Source organism: Lodderomyces beijingensis (assembly GCF_963989305.1).
Source record: "Lodderomyces beijingensis strain CBS 14171 genome assembly, chromosome: 7".
Classification (NCBI taxonomy): Eukaryota; Fungi; Ascomycota; class Pichiomycetes; order Serinales; family Debaryomycetaceae; genus Lodderomyces; species Lodderomyces beijingensis.
The window spans coordinates 207434-223337 of NC_089976.1; the positions used below are offsets into that span (position 1 = coordinate 207434).

The 15904-nt window shown below is 44.3% G+C and overlaps 7 protein-coding genes across 7 annotated transcripts; 4 read left to right on the plus strand and 3 right to left on the minus strand. All coding sequences in view use genetic code 12, as the record gives it.

The window, feature by feature from the left end:
* Positions 1–2436: 2436 nt before the first annotated feature.
* LODBEIA_P54040 (uncharacterized protein) lies at positions 2437–2982 on the plus strand (the record flags this gene model as incomplete). The annotated part of the gene is made up of 1 exon (XM_066975733.1): positions 2437–2982. The coding sequence occupies one exon, from the start codon at positions 2437–2439 to the stop codon at positions 2980–2982; it is 546 nt and encodes a 181-aa protein (XP_066832342.1).
* A 620-nt stretch (positions 2983–3602) lies between these two features.
* On the plus strand, positions 3603–4082 carry LODBEIA_P54050 (uncharacterized protein; the record flags this gene model as incomplete). The annotated part of the gene is made up of 1 exon (XM_066975734.1): positions 3603–4082. The coding sequence occupies one exon, from the start codon at positions 3603–3605 to the stop codon at positions 4080–4082; it is 480 nt and encodes a 159-aa protein (XP_066832343.1).
* Positions 4083–4371: 289 nt separating this feature from the next.
* LODBEIA_P54060 (mitochondrial 37S ribosomal protein mS42) lies at positions 4372–5157 on the minus strand (the record flags this gene model as incomplete). The annotated part of the gene is made up of 1 exon (XM_066975735.1): positions 4372–5157. One exon carries the CDS (start codon positions 5155–5157, stop codon positions 4372–4374), a length of 786 nt encoding a protein of 261 aa, XP_066832344.1.
* Positions 5158–5332: 175 nt separating this feature from the next.
* Positions 5333–6697, minus strand: LODBEIA_P54070 (uncharacterized protein; the record flags this gene model as incomplete). Its single annotated transcript, XM_066975736.1, has 1 exon — positions 5333–6697. The coding sequence occupies one exon, from the start codon at positions 6695–6697 to the stop codon at positions 5333–5335; it is 1365 nt and encodes a 454-aa protein (XP_066832345.1).
* A 450-nt stretch (positions 6698–7147) lies between these two features.
* LODBEIA_P54080 (uncharacterized protein) lies at positions 7148–10690 on the minus strand (the record flags this gene model as incomplete). The annotated part of the gene is made up of 1 exon (XM_066975737.1): positions 7148–10690. The coding sequence occupies one exon, from the start codon at positions 10688–10690 to the stop codon at positions 7148–7150; it is 3543 nt and encodes a 1180-aa protein (XP_066832346.1).
* A 1201-nt stretch (positions 10691–11891) lies between these two features.
* Positions 11892–12845, plus strand: LODBEIA_P54090 (uncharacterized protein; the record flags this gene model as incomplete). Its single annotated transcript, XM_066975738.1, has 1 exon — positions 11892–12845. One exon carries the CDS (start codon positions 11892–11894, stop codon positions 12843–12845), a length of 954 nt encoding a protein of 317 aa, XP_066832347.1.
* Positions 12846–13677: 832 nt separating this feature from the next.
* On the plus strand, positions 13678–14211 carry LODBEIA_P54100 (uncharacterized protein; the record flags this gene model as incomplete). The annotated part of the gene is made up of 1 exon (XM_066975740.1): positions 13678–14211. The coding sequence occupies one exon, from the start codon at positions 13678–13680 to the stop codon at positions 14209–14211; it is 534 nt and encodes a 177-aa protein (XP_066832348.1).
* Positions 14212–15904: the final 1693 nt, after the last annotated feature.

Here is a 15904-nt window from a genome sequence, read left to right on the forward strand (position 1 = left end):
GTATGAACACCTGCCAATGCGAAAAGGATAAATGCACCTGCCAAAAGAAGTAAATGCTGCGATTCCCCGCTGTCGCTTTTATGGCTCTGGCTTGAATTGACTTGAGTGTTCTGCTGCCAGAACACGCGAATTGTTGCTGATTGTAAGAGGAGTATAGTTTCCATCTTGTCTTTTTTTTATATATATACTTATCTATCTATTGATACTATACTTGAGTTTTACTCTTTATCGCCACAATTGTTCTCTTGTTGGGAAAGTGTTGCAGCTTCGCATTCCCACTGTCACACACTACGTAGGACCGTGTGGCGATTCGATACCCAGGGCAGACTGGTATCAGAATCTCTTTCACTTACAATTGAAAGGACAAGACTGCTCGAGATGATTATATTGGTAAGTGACAGCCGGAACCTCGTAAATGAATGCAATCAATTCGACATACGAGACGTACAACCGGACCAAGATACAAATATTCCCCCCCCCCCCCCTCTCAGAAGATCATCAACCACGAAAAGTTCCAACACCTTTCTCTCAACCGACTACCTCACCGTTCAAATAGAAAATGAGGGTATCTCAGTTAGAACCGCCCACAACCTCCCATAATTTGCTCAAACGCACCACCACAACAACCAATAACCCAAACATAACCCGCGTCACAATCCTCCTAAACTTGAGCCAATCATACATCCGCAAAACAAACACAATAGTAATCAACGACGAATCAACAACAACGACAACAACCACAACATCCGCCAGCTTAGCGACAACAGAAACCGAGACAGTCTACGTCTTAAACGATCCAAGTTGGACAATCACTGATATAAATTGGGCGAGACCCGTCACGGTGTTATCCTATAGCTGACCGCACGACACGCTGAGCTTGAACTCCAATGAGGCGTGGTTCGAAGCTATTTACACTAGGAATGGCTCCGATGGGAGCTGATCTTATGTTAATGATTTTGCTATCGGAGATGTGTTTTCTAGTGCAAGTTCCACTTCTAAAGGTGATGGGATGAAGCAGCATACTGCTAGGTGGGGTCTTTTGGTGATGTTGCTCGTTCAGGCTTTACTTGGGTAAGTTGGCTTTGGCTGAAACTAGGCAGAGACAAGTGGGTTTCTTTTGAATTGCCTTTGATCAAAACCGTTGCTAAATCTGTTGGAAACGTTATGTAGTTGTCATATTGTACAGATATATAGACCTTGTTTTTGAGCTTTTATTTAGTTGCGAGTAAACTTGCCAGAGTTAATGGTGAAAAGTAGTTTAGCTTGACTGGAGCAAGTAAAAACCAACCTTTTGGATTCACGAAAGAGAAATTCTTCTTAAAACTTTGGAGGAAACCCCACAAGAATAGATCAATAATTAACATTTTGGTGTGGTTTCTATGTTTTTGGCAAAGGTTTAGCTTAATTTGCACTCAGGCCAGACCACAGACTTTCCAGTTGTTTGTTGATGAATGGTGTCCTCCTTTCTTTTTGACTGCAATTTTCTCCATCCATGGGGTCCCGCGGGCTGCATTGCACAAAAAGAAAAAGCTGCAATAGTTTTGTATGCAGTATCACCACCCAATATAGTGGAATCTCCATCACCTTCGCCACCACCACCATCTTTATAATTTCATAAACAACAAAGTCAGCATTTCGAGATTGAAGCTTGAATTGAGGAGACCTTTCAGTGTCAGCCACTACACTACTCTTTTACCATTTTCTTTTTTCCCGATTCTTCCCTTTACTTTGTGGAAAAATCAACGAGACAACCTCGGAATGCACATTGATGCGCTACAACATTTCCACATTTCTCGCTAGTGGTCCGGAATACACCAAAAAACACGGATGTCGATATAAACCCAGCAAATTGAAAATTTTGTAAAGGAAAAAAGAGTATTTGAATGTTAGCCGTGTTCTATGTTTGATGCAGCCCCTCCGAGCCAGTGTTTACATTTGAGGAGCGACACAATTTCGTGTCACGAACCCTGAGCTATTGTTTTGAGCTTGGGGTTCTATTGTTGCGCATGGTAATAATCCCAAACACTCCCCGTGCCTCGATTCAACTTGGGGCAAGTCGACTTCCATAACAGGTCATCACTGTATGAAAATCATCGAGGTAATCCAGTTGAAATTATATTCATAATTCCAAAAAAGCCACGACTAGGTGAAGATGTGAAGCATCGCGACCAAAAAAGTAGGAAAATTGCTGCAAAACCCTTGTGCATACTTGGTTTCAGATGTCGGGATACGATACTTTGTGACGCGATTGCAGTGTGAGATTTCTCCCACCTTATCAGTTGACGAAAGGGCCCCAATAAATCAGAACTCAAGAGAGATACCTACGAAACATATATAGAGAAAATCTTCAGTAATGGGCTGCCCTGAAAAACCGTTGACCTCGTGAAAACCCCCCCTTTCCTCTCACCACCGCACCATCTTCCCAGTGTCGCCAGAATGACCACAGCATTCCCCACGATAACAGCAAACGCCATAGAGGAACGAGTCTTCAACAGGGCAGCAGCAGCAACAACAACAACAACATCCTCAACAACAGCATCAGACACAGACCAATTCACCGAGACATTCGCCATCGACATCGCACACAAGACATGGAACAACACCATATCGATAAGCAACACCAGCACAAGCATCCAGCAAAACTACGCCATAGATACCGACGCCACCTATTCCATGTACGTGATGGGCAACCCCACGCTAACATTGACAAACGTGGACTTGGGCTTCGCAGTCACCGCGGTGCCATACGCCAGTAAACCCACATCGGTCTCGCTGGGAGCCTCGCAAGAATGGTATCGTGCTAGATTCCAGCGTCACACTGCTGCTAATAGCTCTCAAGGCTGGTATCGTGAAGGGTATCCTGAGAGATTGGATGGGACATATAGTAGAAATGGTGGAGCTGGTTGTATGAATTGCGGTGGGCTGGTGGTTGAAAAATGGGTCTTGCTTGCTTTGGTTTTGTTTCATGCTTTCTTTGGATAAGCTTTTCTTTTTGATTCAGTTCGTTACTACAGTACTTTCGAAACGCTGGTATGGTTTATTTGGACATGTACTGGAGAACTCGGAGCAAGCACCTAGTCCTTCAGTGGTTTTTTTTTTTTTTTTTTTTTGACCGGAACCGGAGCTTGGCTTGACTTAATACTACATTCGCTACATGTCCATGCATTTATCAGTATCTCATAAAAAGCCTCTTACTGTACGTGCCAACACCAGAGCATGCCGGTTGGCTTTCAATTCAAAACCCCGTCGCTGTCACCTTTAATGTGTAAAAGATCACCCCCGCGTATATTTCTTCAATTCCAATTGCGAGGGCACGTGAGCCACAGCTTATCTCGTAATTTTGCAATCTAAATTTTTCTTCCAATTTAAGCCACCTATTTCTCGAATATTATCCACGATACCTGCAAACATGCACCAACAACTCTATTATGATAAACCCACCATGCAATTGGCATTAAAAAAACATGTAAATGCTGCAGCTCCCGAAACAAACAAAAAATCCCATAATCAGGGGTGAACTCCGATAAAGTAAAAAAAAATGAGAGGGAGGGGCGGTTGAAACCTAGCCAGTTCTTTCCAGCTTCCGCTTTCCCCCCAAAGAAATGACAGCGTCACCAACACTTTTAGCATCTTCATTCTCCACCGGCCCCGACACATCGTCGCTCAGTGTATTTTCAGATGGCCCCAAAACAAGGTTCAAAACTGTGGTTCAAGCAATGCAAATCACCGAGGACAACGGCACGTGGGGCCCAGCAAACGACACATTTACAGTCTACGTGATGGGCGATGATTTTTCCTCCAATTTGCCCAATTACGGCCCCGACGTCACGGTGCGATTCCTCCCCATGAGCGAAATGTCGCAGATAAAGAATAAGGAAGACAATGTGGTGTATCAGACGGAGCGACTTGAGTTTGTGCTCACGCTGGTTAATGGGACGGAGACTTGGACCCAAGGTGCGCAGCAATGGCTTTTAACCGGTGAAGTGTCTGAGATGTCTCGTAACGTGGCCACTTCAAGCGGGAGCAGTGTTGTTAAATGGTGGGCGGCCCTTTTGGTTGTGGTCCAGGCGCTTTGGGGATAGGGGATAGAGTTGCTGCTTATGGAGAATACCCCCTGTCCCTCGGAAAGCCTTGGTGCACGGTGCCCGTGGCTGTTCTTGGACATCGGCATTCATCGCTGCTTCAGCTTCATTACCGAGAAACACTTTCGTGCCTCTGCCACGAACGTTTCTATTGAAACCAGAACCAGCAATCAATCTTTAAATCACGAAGTGGAATGTCATTTGTTTGCTTTTTGTTTTTGCACTCAAATTTGCACATTTACAACGTCTATTACAATATTTACACGTTTCAACTCAACACCGCGGCCTACTATATCTGGAACAACCTCTTGTTAATCACGTCCCAGTTCAAATATTCCCACAACTGGTTCAAATACTCGGCTTTACCATTAACACCATAGTCCGCAACGTACATATGGTCCCAGAAATTGATAGCCAAAATAGGCAACATGTATTCTTCCTCGCGTTGCTTCACCAGTTCATCTTGGCACCTCAATTGCATATTCTCCAACTGCTTATAGCTCAACTCGTCGATTCCAGAGTTGAAATCCAACTGCTGTCTCTTGGCGAAATAATAGGGCGTTCCGTCGTTATGACACGTAAGCAACTGTAAATTCTTGTCCTTGTCCTCAACCAAGTAGACCCACCCTTGCCCGTGCGCATTCTCCGCCATCAAGAGCAACTTGCTCCTCAACGCATCCACGTCCAAAATATCCTGATGCATGAGTTTTTCCATGAGGAACCGCGATGGCTTGGACAACCTCGCCGTGTCACGATCAGCGAGCTGTTGGAAGAAAAAATGGTTCATGTGCGACATGGCGGCGTAATGGTAGGTGTGCTGCTGGGTAGTCTGCTTGGCCGTGTTCAAGAGTATCTGATAGGGAGATTTGGTCTCGTTGGCGGTGCCATTGGTCAAGAGGGTAAGGTTGGTGTTCAAGTAGTTTTGATAGTCTGTCCAAGCGGCATTGTATCCTTTCGGCGTAAAGAGACCGGGAATCCCTTCTTTCGACCAGGTTTCATGGTGGGTTAGTTTGGGCACGGTGTGGATCGCACGTAGACTCCTGCTTATGCTGGAGCGCTGTGTATGTTTGAACATCAGCTGGTTCTTGATCTATCTAGGCTTGTGGTGCTGGGTCTCTCCAGGATCTACAAATTTTTTTCAAATTCCAATTTTTTTTTTTCACTGGCGAGAGAGTGGGAGAAACAGAGAGACGATGTTCAGGTGCCTGTAAAACCACTCTTGATGAAGTTATTCAAAAAGAAAAATCTATCTATAAAGTGCACTTTTCAATGCTACGCTCAATCACGGGAATGTTCAAACTTACCCAGTTCTGGTCCCGTAATAGTTTCTTGGGATCATTCCCTGCGCCAGCTCCGGTTCCCATCAGTATTCTCAAAACTTTATCATAATCGCATTCCTGCAACTTGTACTCTCGGATGATCTCATCCCTATCCAAGTCAATGAAAACCCGGCAGTCTCTGATTCTGAATATGACATTATCAATCCGTAGAAAGAACCGGCAGAGGATAAGGAGACACGTGGGCATGACTCTGATCTTGATGGAAAGCATGCTTATCCCGTTATCTGCCAACTCGTCTTCAAACAAGATCATCTCATCAAAGAACAAAATGGGGTCGGGTTGAGTGAGTCGAGCAATGGGGATCTCGACATCTTCACCTGACTCTCCCTTTTCGCCGCTGATGAATTTGAAATTTTTCGATCGTCCCTTGTAGTTGGTGGAATAGGTCCAGTCGTAGGGCTTAATGCCATCGGAATTGATCAATTCCTCGGCAGTGGCCCCCGTGTCCGTTGAAGGAACAGCGTCACCGCCGCGTTTCTCAACTTGTTGTTTCCTCAGCTTGCTCTTTTTTTGACGCAGCTCTAGCCATTCTTCATGATAACTCACTTTCAAATGGCACTCGTCATCAAGGGTTTTTAACGCATCCACGGCGTTGAACCAGATCTCGCTATCATCCTTGATTCCAGCTCCACCTTTTGTCTCCGTCCCCCTCCCATCATCACCACCTTTATCTCCTACTTCCTCCTCTTCAAGACGATTATACTTGACCCGCACAACATTATTCCCGAAGATCATCTCAGGCAAAGGAAACTCAAACTCATGATCCCCCAAGTAATCCAACTCAGCACTCGACAAAATCGGCTTCTTCACAGTGTAAATCTCCCAATTGTTCACCTTGAGACTGGGCTGGTCCTGCACCGGCAAAGACGATTGCGGCGATGGGATGATTATCGAGCCACAGTGAGGACACTGCGGGTTCTTGCATTCTTCATGGCGTGTCCTTGCTGGAATACTAATGCGTGGTTTTGGAAACACCGATGATGTAGACGATGCAGACGACGATGCAGGTGTAATGGTTGCCGTAGAACTAGAATTTGAAGGTGGTAAATTCCCCAACGACTTGCCACGTGTAGAGTCAAGCTGCTGCTGCATTGGGTTTCTTGATTGGGGCAACTGTTGCAAGGGTGGATTTCGGCCTCGTGTATGAAGCTGAACCATTTGTCGTGCTGCGTTGACGTGTATCGCCTCGATTCCAGGACCCTGAGGCCTGTTTGGCATTCGACTTGAGCCGTCGAGACTCTTTGGTTTCGTCGTTGTTTGCTTGTCGTTGTTCATGGTTTCTTGGGCGGGTTGGTTGGTAAAAGAGGTGAGTTGTATAGCGATATCGGGCAATCTTTCAAAAAGCGGAGTAGGGGGAAGAAAAAAAAACCGACTTTTCGAATTCCAAAAATTTGAAACCTTTGGCAAAACCAAATTGAGCTGATATCAATTTTTGGCAAAAGGCTGGTTAAACAGTTTCCTGAAATGCTCAATATCACCGCATTTAAAGATGCTACTGGCGGTGATAAAGAATAAAAAAAAAAATCTACACCTCAGTGGTTCGAGTGTAATAATACAGAGCTGAACAACGTGAAATTCAACAAAGTGGGTTGGTTTGTTTCCAAAAACCAACAAGATCCACTTTCTCTTCACAACTCTAAATGGATAGGGTATTGAATTCCTTCTTTCTAAACTTTCTAATCTAACTCATAAGACGCTTTTTCTTTTTTTTTTCCTTTTTTTTTCTTAATCACTTCCGGAATCTTCAAATTCCTTCATTGAATCATTTTGCTCTCTCAATCCTTCTCTCACGGCAAGGACACTATCAACGATAACGGCATCAACGCCTGCTCTCATTTGCAATTTAGCCAACTCGGTATCGTTATTTTCAACACCATATGTAACGCAAACCAAACCCGACAGTTTGACAACTTGGGCCAACCGTGGAGTTTTCACCAATGTCTCGGCAGCGGAAACTATACCCAACAAATTCCATTTTTTGGCAAACCGGATAGCATTTTGCAACGACGATGCACGGATATCTGCCATTGGAGCCGAGCCGGCTTCGGTGAGATACAAGATGGGCATTGTTGGTTGTTTCAACGAAAGAAGCAAGCAGACATCTGGATGGAAGGAGGAGAAAACAATGTGACGGCCGTGGGAGTTTTCATCGTAAACGACTTTTAAAATCGTGTCCAAGTACAAGTTCATGTCAATAGCAAGCTCGCCCATGCTTTCCTGCTGCGCTTCATCCAACATGGGATACTTTAACTCGATATTGAACCCGACATTTGACGGCAATTTCTTAAACAAATCCTTGAGGGTAACGAAATTGGATGCAATCGACGTTCCGCGTGCATTTCCCTTGTACTGTTTATTCTTCCACGTTTGAGTCAACTTCATACGCTCATTGATCTGGCTTTCAAATTGCCGATCGACTAAATCGTCATGGTGGAACTGGTTGCCATTGCCATTCAATTGATAAGACGACTTGGCTCGAGGCTTGGACCGAACCAAAACTTCATCATCCATCGAGTGATTTGATTTCTCCTGGGTCTTGTTCAAACCAAGAAACTGCTCCAACGTTAACAAGTGCATGGGGATATCTACACCAGATTCGGCCACGGTGAAATCATGGTATACCACAGGAACAAAATCCTTGGTCAACTGGACATCAAACTCGACATACGAAGCACCAAGTGAAGCAGCGGCAATGAACGACTCCACGGTATTCTCACCCAATTGCAAAGATTGCCGGCCACTTTCATTTTTACCTAATCCACGATGGCCAATGACTCTCGTGGATACCAATTGCTTCCAATACGTGTCCGAACGAGCAATGCTCATTGCATGGTGCTTGAAAGGTAAAACTTGTAGATACTCAAACCTTATCAATCCAAGTATATCCAAGTTTTTAGACTCAATGAGCGGCACAGTGATGCTATTGTTTAAAGACCGGAGATGTGGACCAACTTTGGTATAGACTTTGTTCAAAAGAGCAATGGCTCTTCCCAAGACTTTTTTGTTGACTTGATAAGTGGGGATTAAATCAAAAGTGATGATGATATCATCAAGGGACAAATTATTGGTTAATTTGAAACTGATGGGGTCAGTTGCACTGCCATGGTAATCTTCCAATGGCAAGTCAACAACTACGGGTGGTTCAACTGCTTGGTTAGTCACCTTGTCACGACATGTAATCGATAATGACAAAGCAGTGTCCAACTCGGTGGCAAAACTATGCGCCAAGGAGACTTTATTCAACTCAACCGGAACGCTGCTATCTCTCAAATCCGTGGTGCCCAAAGTGATTAAAATCAAACTCTCATTCTCATTCAAATATCTGTGACCAAATGATTTGATCGGCTTATGGCTTTTTCTCCTCCTCTTTGGTGATACAGAACGCGAGACATTGCTATTTGATGAGTTTTTCAATTGCTTATAAAATTCATTAACTGCTTGCTTGTGGGCCTGGGGCAACTTGTCAACACTGCTTGCTCTCACATCTTCAACTTCTTCGTCATTGTTGACAGCCATCATCGCGGGGCTAGCTGCTTCACTGGGCACTCGAGGAACATTATTCTCCGGGTGATAGGTGTCATAAAGCAAAAGCTTTTCATTCTTTGGTTTCAATAAATCGGCAACTTTCAAGTGACCTCGAAGACACGCGTGTTCCATGGGTAACCACCCACTATCATCTACAATGTCATAGTTTGCATCAAACTCCTTCAAGAGCTTGACAATGGTTTCGTAGCCTTCGCAAGCGGCAATGAAAATCGGAGTCCATCCAAACACCCGTTCACCAATCAGCGTATCTGCGTTTGACTCCAACAAAAACTCCACCAAGTCGGGCAAGTTCATCTTGGAGGCAATGTACAAGGCAGTTTCGTGGCGGTGTTTTGAGTCCGTGTAGTTGATGTCGATGTTGCCATCATTGATCAACGAGCTCAAGATTCTATTCGAGTTCAAACGAACCGCCAACAACAAAAGATCGGGGCATCTCAACGGATTGGGGCTATTGAACCGGGTCAACACCTCGGTGGTTTTTGGGTGCTTGCCAATGATGGAAAGGTGCAAGGGTGAAAACCCTTCTTGGTCTCCCCAGATTTCGATATTGTCGATGGACTGGGACTTGTCAATGAGCTCCCACTTCCCATAGTGGTCAAGCAAAATGTTGGTTGCTTGCACCAACCCATACTGGGCAGCATAATGCAACGGTGTTCGATGGTAATGGTCCTTGGCAATGAGCAATGGCTTATCTTGCAACTTGTTTAAAACGTAAAGCAATCCACCGGTGTTGTTGATGTTGTTGTTATCAGCGCCGTTCTTACTCCCAATTAACCAATTTGGCGAATCCCCAGGTTTGACTTGTTCTTCTCTAATAAACTGCTCCTTGCCCAAACCAATGATGCACTGGTGGAAAAAGTTTCTACCATTGATGTCCTTTTCGTCGAATAAGCTGCTGAGATGTTCCCAGATGACATCAATGCATCTCGTGGCATTTGCTAGAGCAGCCTTGGTTAAAAGCGAGATTGTGAATTTGTCAGACTTGCCCTCCACAAGAAAATGCTTCGCCAAGGCTTCTGCATCATCACTGGCGAAAATTTGCTTGTACGTTTCACCCGATAGGTCATCGAGATGCAAGTGCTCCAACTTGATGGTTTCATCCGGTAGTCCCAAACTACCCAACTGCAACAATATCCTATGAATGGTATCCAAATTGCTGGCAACTTCAGCTTCATGCGAAAACGGCAACGCATCTATCCTCGTGTTCAAATATGCCTCCTTGTTGGTATTTGACAATTCCTGACCGCCAGCGGTGCCGTCTTCATTCAAAATCGAGGTCAATTTCTTATCCAACTTTTTTAGAATCTTGATGAAGCCGCGATGGTTCAACTCTCCAAACCACTTGAGGTTTCTAAAGAGAGATCGCAATTCAATCAATATACTGATGACTTCATCCAACTCTTCTTTGCTCTCAACCTTGTGGGTCACCAAGCTGTCCTTGTACCCCAAAACGTCAACAATCTTGTGCAACCTCCGCTCGTACTCCTTAAATTTGGCATTGTAAAACTCGTCAACGCTTTCAATATTCCGGTCAATTTCGAAAAAGAACAAACCTAGCTTGTCTCTGATGTATTCCAAAAGCTTTTCTCCGTCTTCAACTTCGTACTCCGAGCCCTTGATAGCGTCTATCGACTTGATGATCTTCTTGAGATGCTTGTAGTTCATATAGTAGATCGACCATTCTGGAATCTGATGGCTCAAATAGGTCTTGCCAAACTTCATCCTGGCTCAGACCTAGCAACAAACACGTAACACGCCCTCCCCCCTAAAAAAAAAAAAAAAAACCAAAAAAAAAACCAAAAGAAGAATACTCTGGAAAAATGCCCAGGGCTCGATCTTTTATATATATATATCCTCCTGGTAACACCTGATATACCTCCTCCAATCTCAACTTTTGGCTCTGTTGACTTTTCTCAGAAAAAGAAAAACACGCCTCGTGAATCTCCCAGTTTTCAAAGAAGAAACACGCCTCGTATATGGAGAGGGGTCCAGCAGCTCTAAAGCAAAGGTGTACGTGGATGTTTGAACTAAATGTTGTATCGTTTTTTCTCCCTTTCTTTTTCTCTTTTGTTTGATTTGGCAGTGGAATGTGGTTGTAAAAAACGTGGGAGTGTGGTTTGCAAGAAGTCCGCATTTCCACACATGGTAGCGGCAACTTTTGGCCTCGATACAGGTCGCTAGCGAGGTGTCGCATGTCACAAGTAGCAGTGTCGCGTCGGATATACGACGCGGAAGCGCAATTGCGCAAGTTGAAGTTAACTCCGTGCGCATTGGTTGAAGTTGCATTTTTCGGTTGATTCAAGGTGGTTTGGGTTGGAATCATGGGCTACACCAGAGTTTTTCCTCTTTCTTCACGGCTCAAGAGGCTGGTTTTCGGTTTATTCAATTGGTCATCCTCTAGACATGTTTTAGTTTTCTCGTCAGTGGGAGCACGCATGAGTCTTGGCCTGGGTGCTCGACGGACAAGAAAAGGTCCTTTTGCCGTTGCCGTTGTGGTTTCTAGTTGTTCTCGTTGTTAAAGCAACGTCTGGTCCCTTAATGGCAGCTTAACGGGGCAGATTTGAGTCGGCGTGCATTACCTACTTCTCTTCCTAGTGAGTACGCTGAGCACGTGAGTTGAGGGGGTGGGTGAGTGAGTCGAAAAGAGGCAGTCGCTGTCAATTGCCGTTAAGTTATTCTTTGGCACAGCTAACCGTTATCTAGACATCTATACGGAGTAGGCAGATGTGTGTCATGGGCTTAGAAACTGGTACATTTCACGGGCACGGGAGAGATCCCAGGATGAAACATCTTTTCATAAATAGAAGGGCAAATCTTTACTCTTTTTCCTGTTACTCTGTTCCTCTTCTTGCTTTCTTCTCCACTTGCTTCTCGTATTCTTGTTAGTTACTTTTAACCACATTCACACCATTGATACTCGCCCATGTCGTCAATCGTTTACAAATACTATCCCACCAAAAAAGCCACCATAATAACGGCTCCATTTTCAGGCGGCCAGCCAAAAGGTGGCGTGGATTTGGGTCCCGAGTACATTCTCAACGCCGGTTTCCAAAAGCAACTCGACTCGTTGGGCTGGAAAACTACCGTGGAGAACCCGTTACAGTTGCTCGATTTGGAGGCCAAAAAATCCAACATTAGAGATGAGTTTCGGGTGAAAAACTCAGCCATCGTGTCCCAGTGCTGCAAACAGATATTTGACGCTTCCGCCAAGAGTTTAGCCAATGATTCCATGCCCGTGGTGATTGGAGGTGACCATTCCATTGGCACTGCAACGTTGGCAGCAGCACTTTCGCATAACCCGGAAACGTGTGTCATTTGGGTTGACGCACACGCGGATATCAACACGCCTGCAACAACAGAATCGGGCAATTTGCACGGATGCCCCATAAGTTTCGTGATGGGGCTTGAAAAGGAATCGTATCCTCCCGAGTTTGCATGGGTGCCACAATTGCTCAAGTCCAACAAGCTTGTTTACATTGGCTTGCGTGACGTCGATGAAGGTGAAAAGCGTATATTGCGCGAGCACAATATCGCCGCGTTTTCCATGTACCATATTGACAAGTACGGCATTGGCCGTGTTGTGGAAATGGCTTTGGATAAAGTCAACCCAAATCGCGATTGCCCTATCCACTTGTCATATGACGTTGACGCGATTGATCCCAGCTTTGTTCCTGCCACCGGTACCAGAGTTGAAGGCGGGTTGAGTTTGAGAGAAGGATTATTTATCGCTGAGGATATTGCACAAACGGGGCTTTTGCAGAGTTTGGATATCGTCGAGACCAACCCCATGTTGGCTGAAACCGAAGAACATGTCTTGGATACTGTGAGTGCTGCTTGTGCCATCGGTCGGTGTGCATTGGGCCAAACCTTGTTGTAGATATGGAAAAATCTGGAAATATATAAAAAAAACGGAATTGGAAAAGAACGAAACTTTTAGGGGTAGAATATTTGGGCTAATGCTCAGAGGTGAGCTTATAGACTTGAAAAAAAGAAGAGAAAAAAAAAAGAAAGCAATCATAACTATTCGACAAATGAATATGAACTCTCTCTGAGGTTACATGAAAAGTCCTATCATTTTTTAAAAGCCATCTCTGTTGAGACCCGCAGGAGGGATGCCAGGTTTTGAAAATCTCAGTGGCTTTAAACTACCTTTGGTGGGGGAAGGGGGGGGGAGTGGCTTCATCATATTCGACACTATTCCTTTTACTCAAGATGGGATTCTTCTGGCCCAACGCGTTGAAATTCAGTATTTCAAACTGGGAAGAGAATGCTGTTACAGCTTTCATATACATATTAAGCAAATTTGCTTAAAAGTCGTAAATCCGTTCACTAACAAGGTGTGTTCTCCCCAAACTTTCATAAATTGCTAATGGAAAATGAGAGAAATTTTTGGATTTTTTTTGCAATCGTTTTGCTACCACCTTTAGCAACATCTATCTCTACCAACCAGACCACCACACCACCACACCACCACAGTTGTAGAACATTCTAAGCCCTAAATTAGCTTCTACATAAGTGAAGATGAATGAATTTCTTAAAAAAAGGGGGTGGGGACAGCCGGATAAGAGCGAGGCTGCATCTATAAAAACCACCTTGCTTCCCAATATTCTTTTCTAATTCATCTGCTCTATCTAGAAAACCTTTCCCCCCCCACACTTGATTCAATTTCGCAACCACTTTTCAAGAAACAAAAAAAAGAAAAGAATACAATGTCCTCAGTAATCGCATCAGACATCCCATCTCAAACCACCCCAGCAGAAGTCCGCAAATTCTTTTCCTTTGCAGGCAAAATTACCAACTTGATCCCCTTGGGCGACGACGGCAAAGTCAAGAAATACGAAGTCGTGTTCGCGTCACCCAAAGCCGTATCCACTGCCCTTTTGCTCAATGACGCCGAGCTCAACAATGGATTCATCAGGGTCGACGAAATTAAAGAAATCACCGATGGCGAAACTGGCAAAGCTCCGCAAGATGATGGCCCCGGCTACGATGGCGATGCTCAAAAGACAGGCGATGCGAAATACGATGCAGTTGACCAGGAGAACAAGCCCAAGTATGGTGTCTTTGCGCAATTGCTTGCTGAGGGTTACATTTTGAAAGATGAAGTTGTCAAGCAGGCTACTGAGTTTGATAAGCAATATGGTATCAGTGAAGGTTGGGATAAGTTTATCGACGACGTTGCCAAGGTTCAACAAGAGGGCAAGAGATTGGCTGGTTTGAAACAACTGGGTAAAGCTGCCTGAGAGGAATATAGACTACTTTGGTTTGTATAGAAGTTTTAAAAAGTCAGTAAATGTTTCTGAAAGTGGCTCCATGTAGTTAGGAGTAGGAGGTGACTGTTGCATTTTGAGAATGGAGGTGGGATTGCTGAGTTTGGCTTGACACCTTAAAATGGCTTCAAAACTCAACGTGAGCTGACATATTCAGCGCCATGCAAAACATAAAGCAGCAGATGACGTGAGTTGTATTTGTCCAGTAGGATTCCTGAATCACAGCTTCTGCTTCAGAACTTTGACAAGCGGGACTGCATACGGATATTCATAACACAACTCATGGACTCCTCAATCAAATCAGTTTCGAGGGAGAGCAACAAGAAACAACGGCCATGTAACAGGATTTTCGCCATCAATGATAATTTGAAACTGACCGCAGTTGACAATCTGCAAGGATGCAAGACTACAGTTGCTAATAGAGTCAATGGCGTTGTTGTCATTAGTAGAGCAGGTTCGACTTTGTTGACCAGATGACAGATAACACTGACACTTTTTGGTTTCTGCTAGATCAAATTCCTATTGTAGGGAAGAGAGAACAGGGAGAAAGGGAGCAAGGGAGGGGAGAAGAAGAGAGTCCGTGGTGTTGTAAAGTCAAACATATTTTTTATCTGACTCTGTCAAAAGGGCGTAGAATACTCCTCGATACATCACAATCACCAATTGCTGAAATGCTGCGAATTTGGCTCTTTTTTTTTTTGCAGCCAATTTGCAATTTCGTATCAGTAGCATCGATTAAACTGCAAATCACTTTACAGAAAAGGGGTTTTTTTTGTTTTACACTGCGCCGTCAATCCATTCAAGCTCCCATAACCCCATCGATTCATACCCAATGCTTTCTTCTTGACGTAAATCTTTCAGTGTAAAACGGCAAAATGCCTCTTGACAACAAGATGCAGAAACCCATCGTCTCATCCCTTGGAAAAAACATGCCCGGGTCTAGGGATGAGAATAGACGCACAACAAGGCAGATTAAAGTTGTGTGCATTGACAATATCGGTTGAGAGTTGTCCACTGTATTAGAGTATAAGCTATCCCTACCGTAAATGCAAGAAGTAAAAAAGAAAAAAAAAAAGGGAAAATTATGTTCCAGGGGTCAAAAGCTGGATGAGGCCTAGAGTCTCAAGTACCCAGCAATTTTTCTGGATCTGAGCTCAACCAAACGCAGTCAAGCTCAGCCCATCTCAAACCCAGCCCAATTGTTTTCTACAAACGTATCGGATCGCTAGTTGGGACAGCTCAAATCCCACTTGGTAACAGGCTTCCACTAACTGGGTATCTCACATTTGCGTAGACTATTCCTATTGTAGTTGCCTTGGTGACACCAACACGGAACCACAATACAGCTTGTCTCCCATTTGCAATTGAAAGCCCCCGTTCCAAAGTTGCGACGACAAGGGACGACGCTTCGAAACGGTTCTAAAGGGTCTATATTTTTTTCCCTTTGTTTCTCAATTTTTAGACTGACCTATCTCTCCCACTTGCCCTTGCTTTTTAAATTTGAAACCATTGGACGTCTCTCTTATTTCTTCCTCAGACCCAAATAAAACTAGAACAAAAGATGGCACATCTGCAAAACCCGTTTGACATTGCAAACTCATCGAACATGTCGAATTATTCAAAAAAGAAAAAAGGAATAAAAAAAAAGAGACGCCACTTTTCTTAT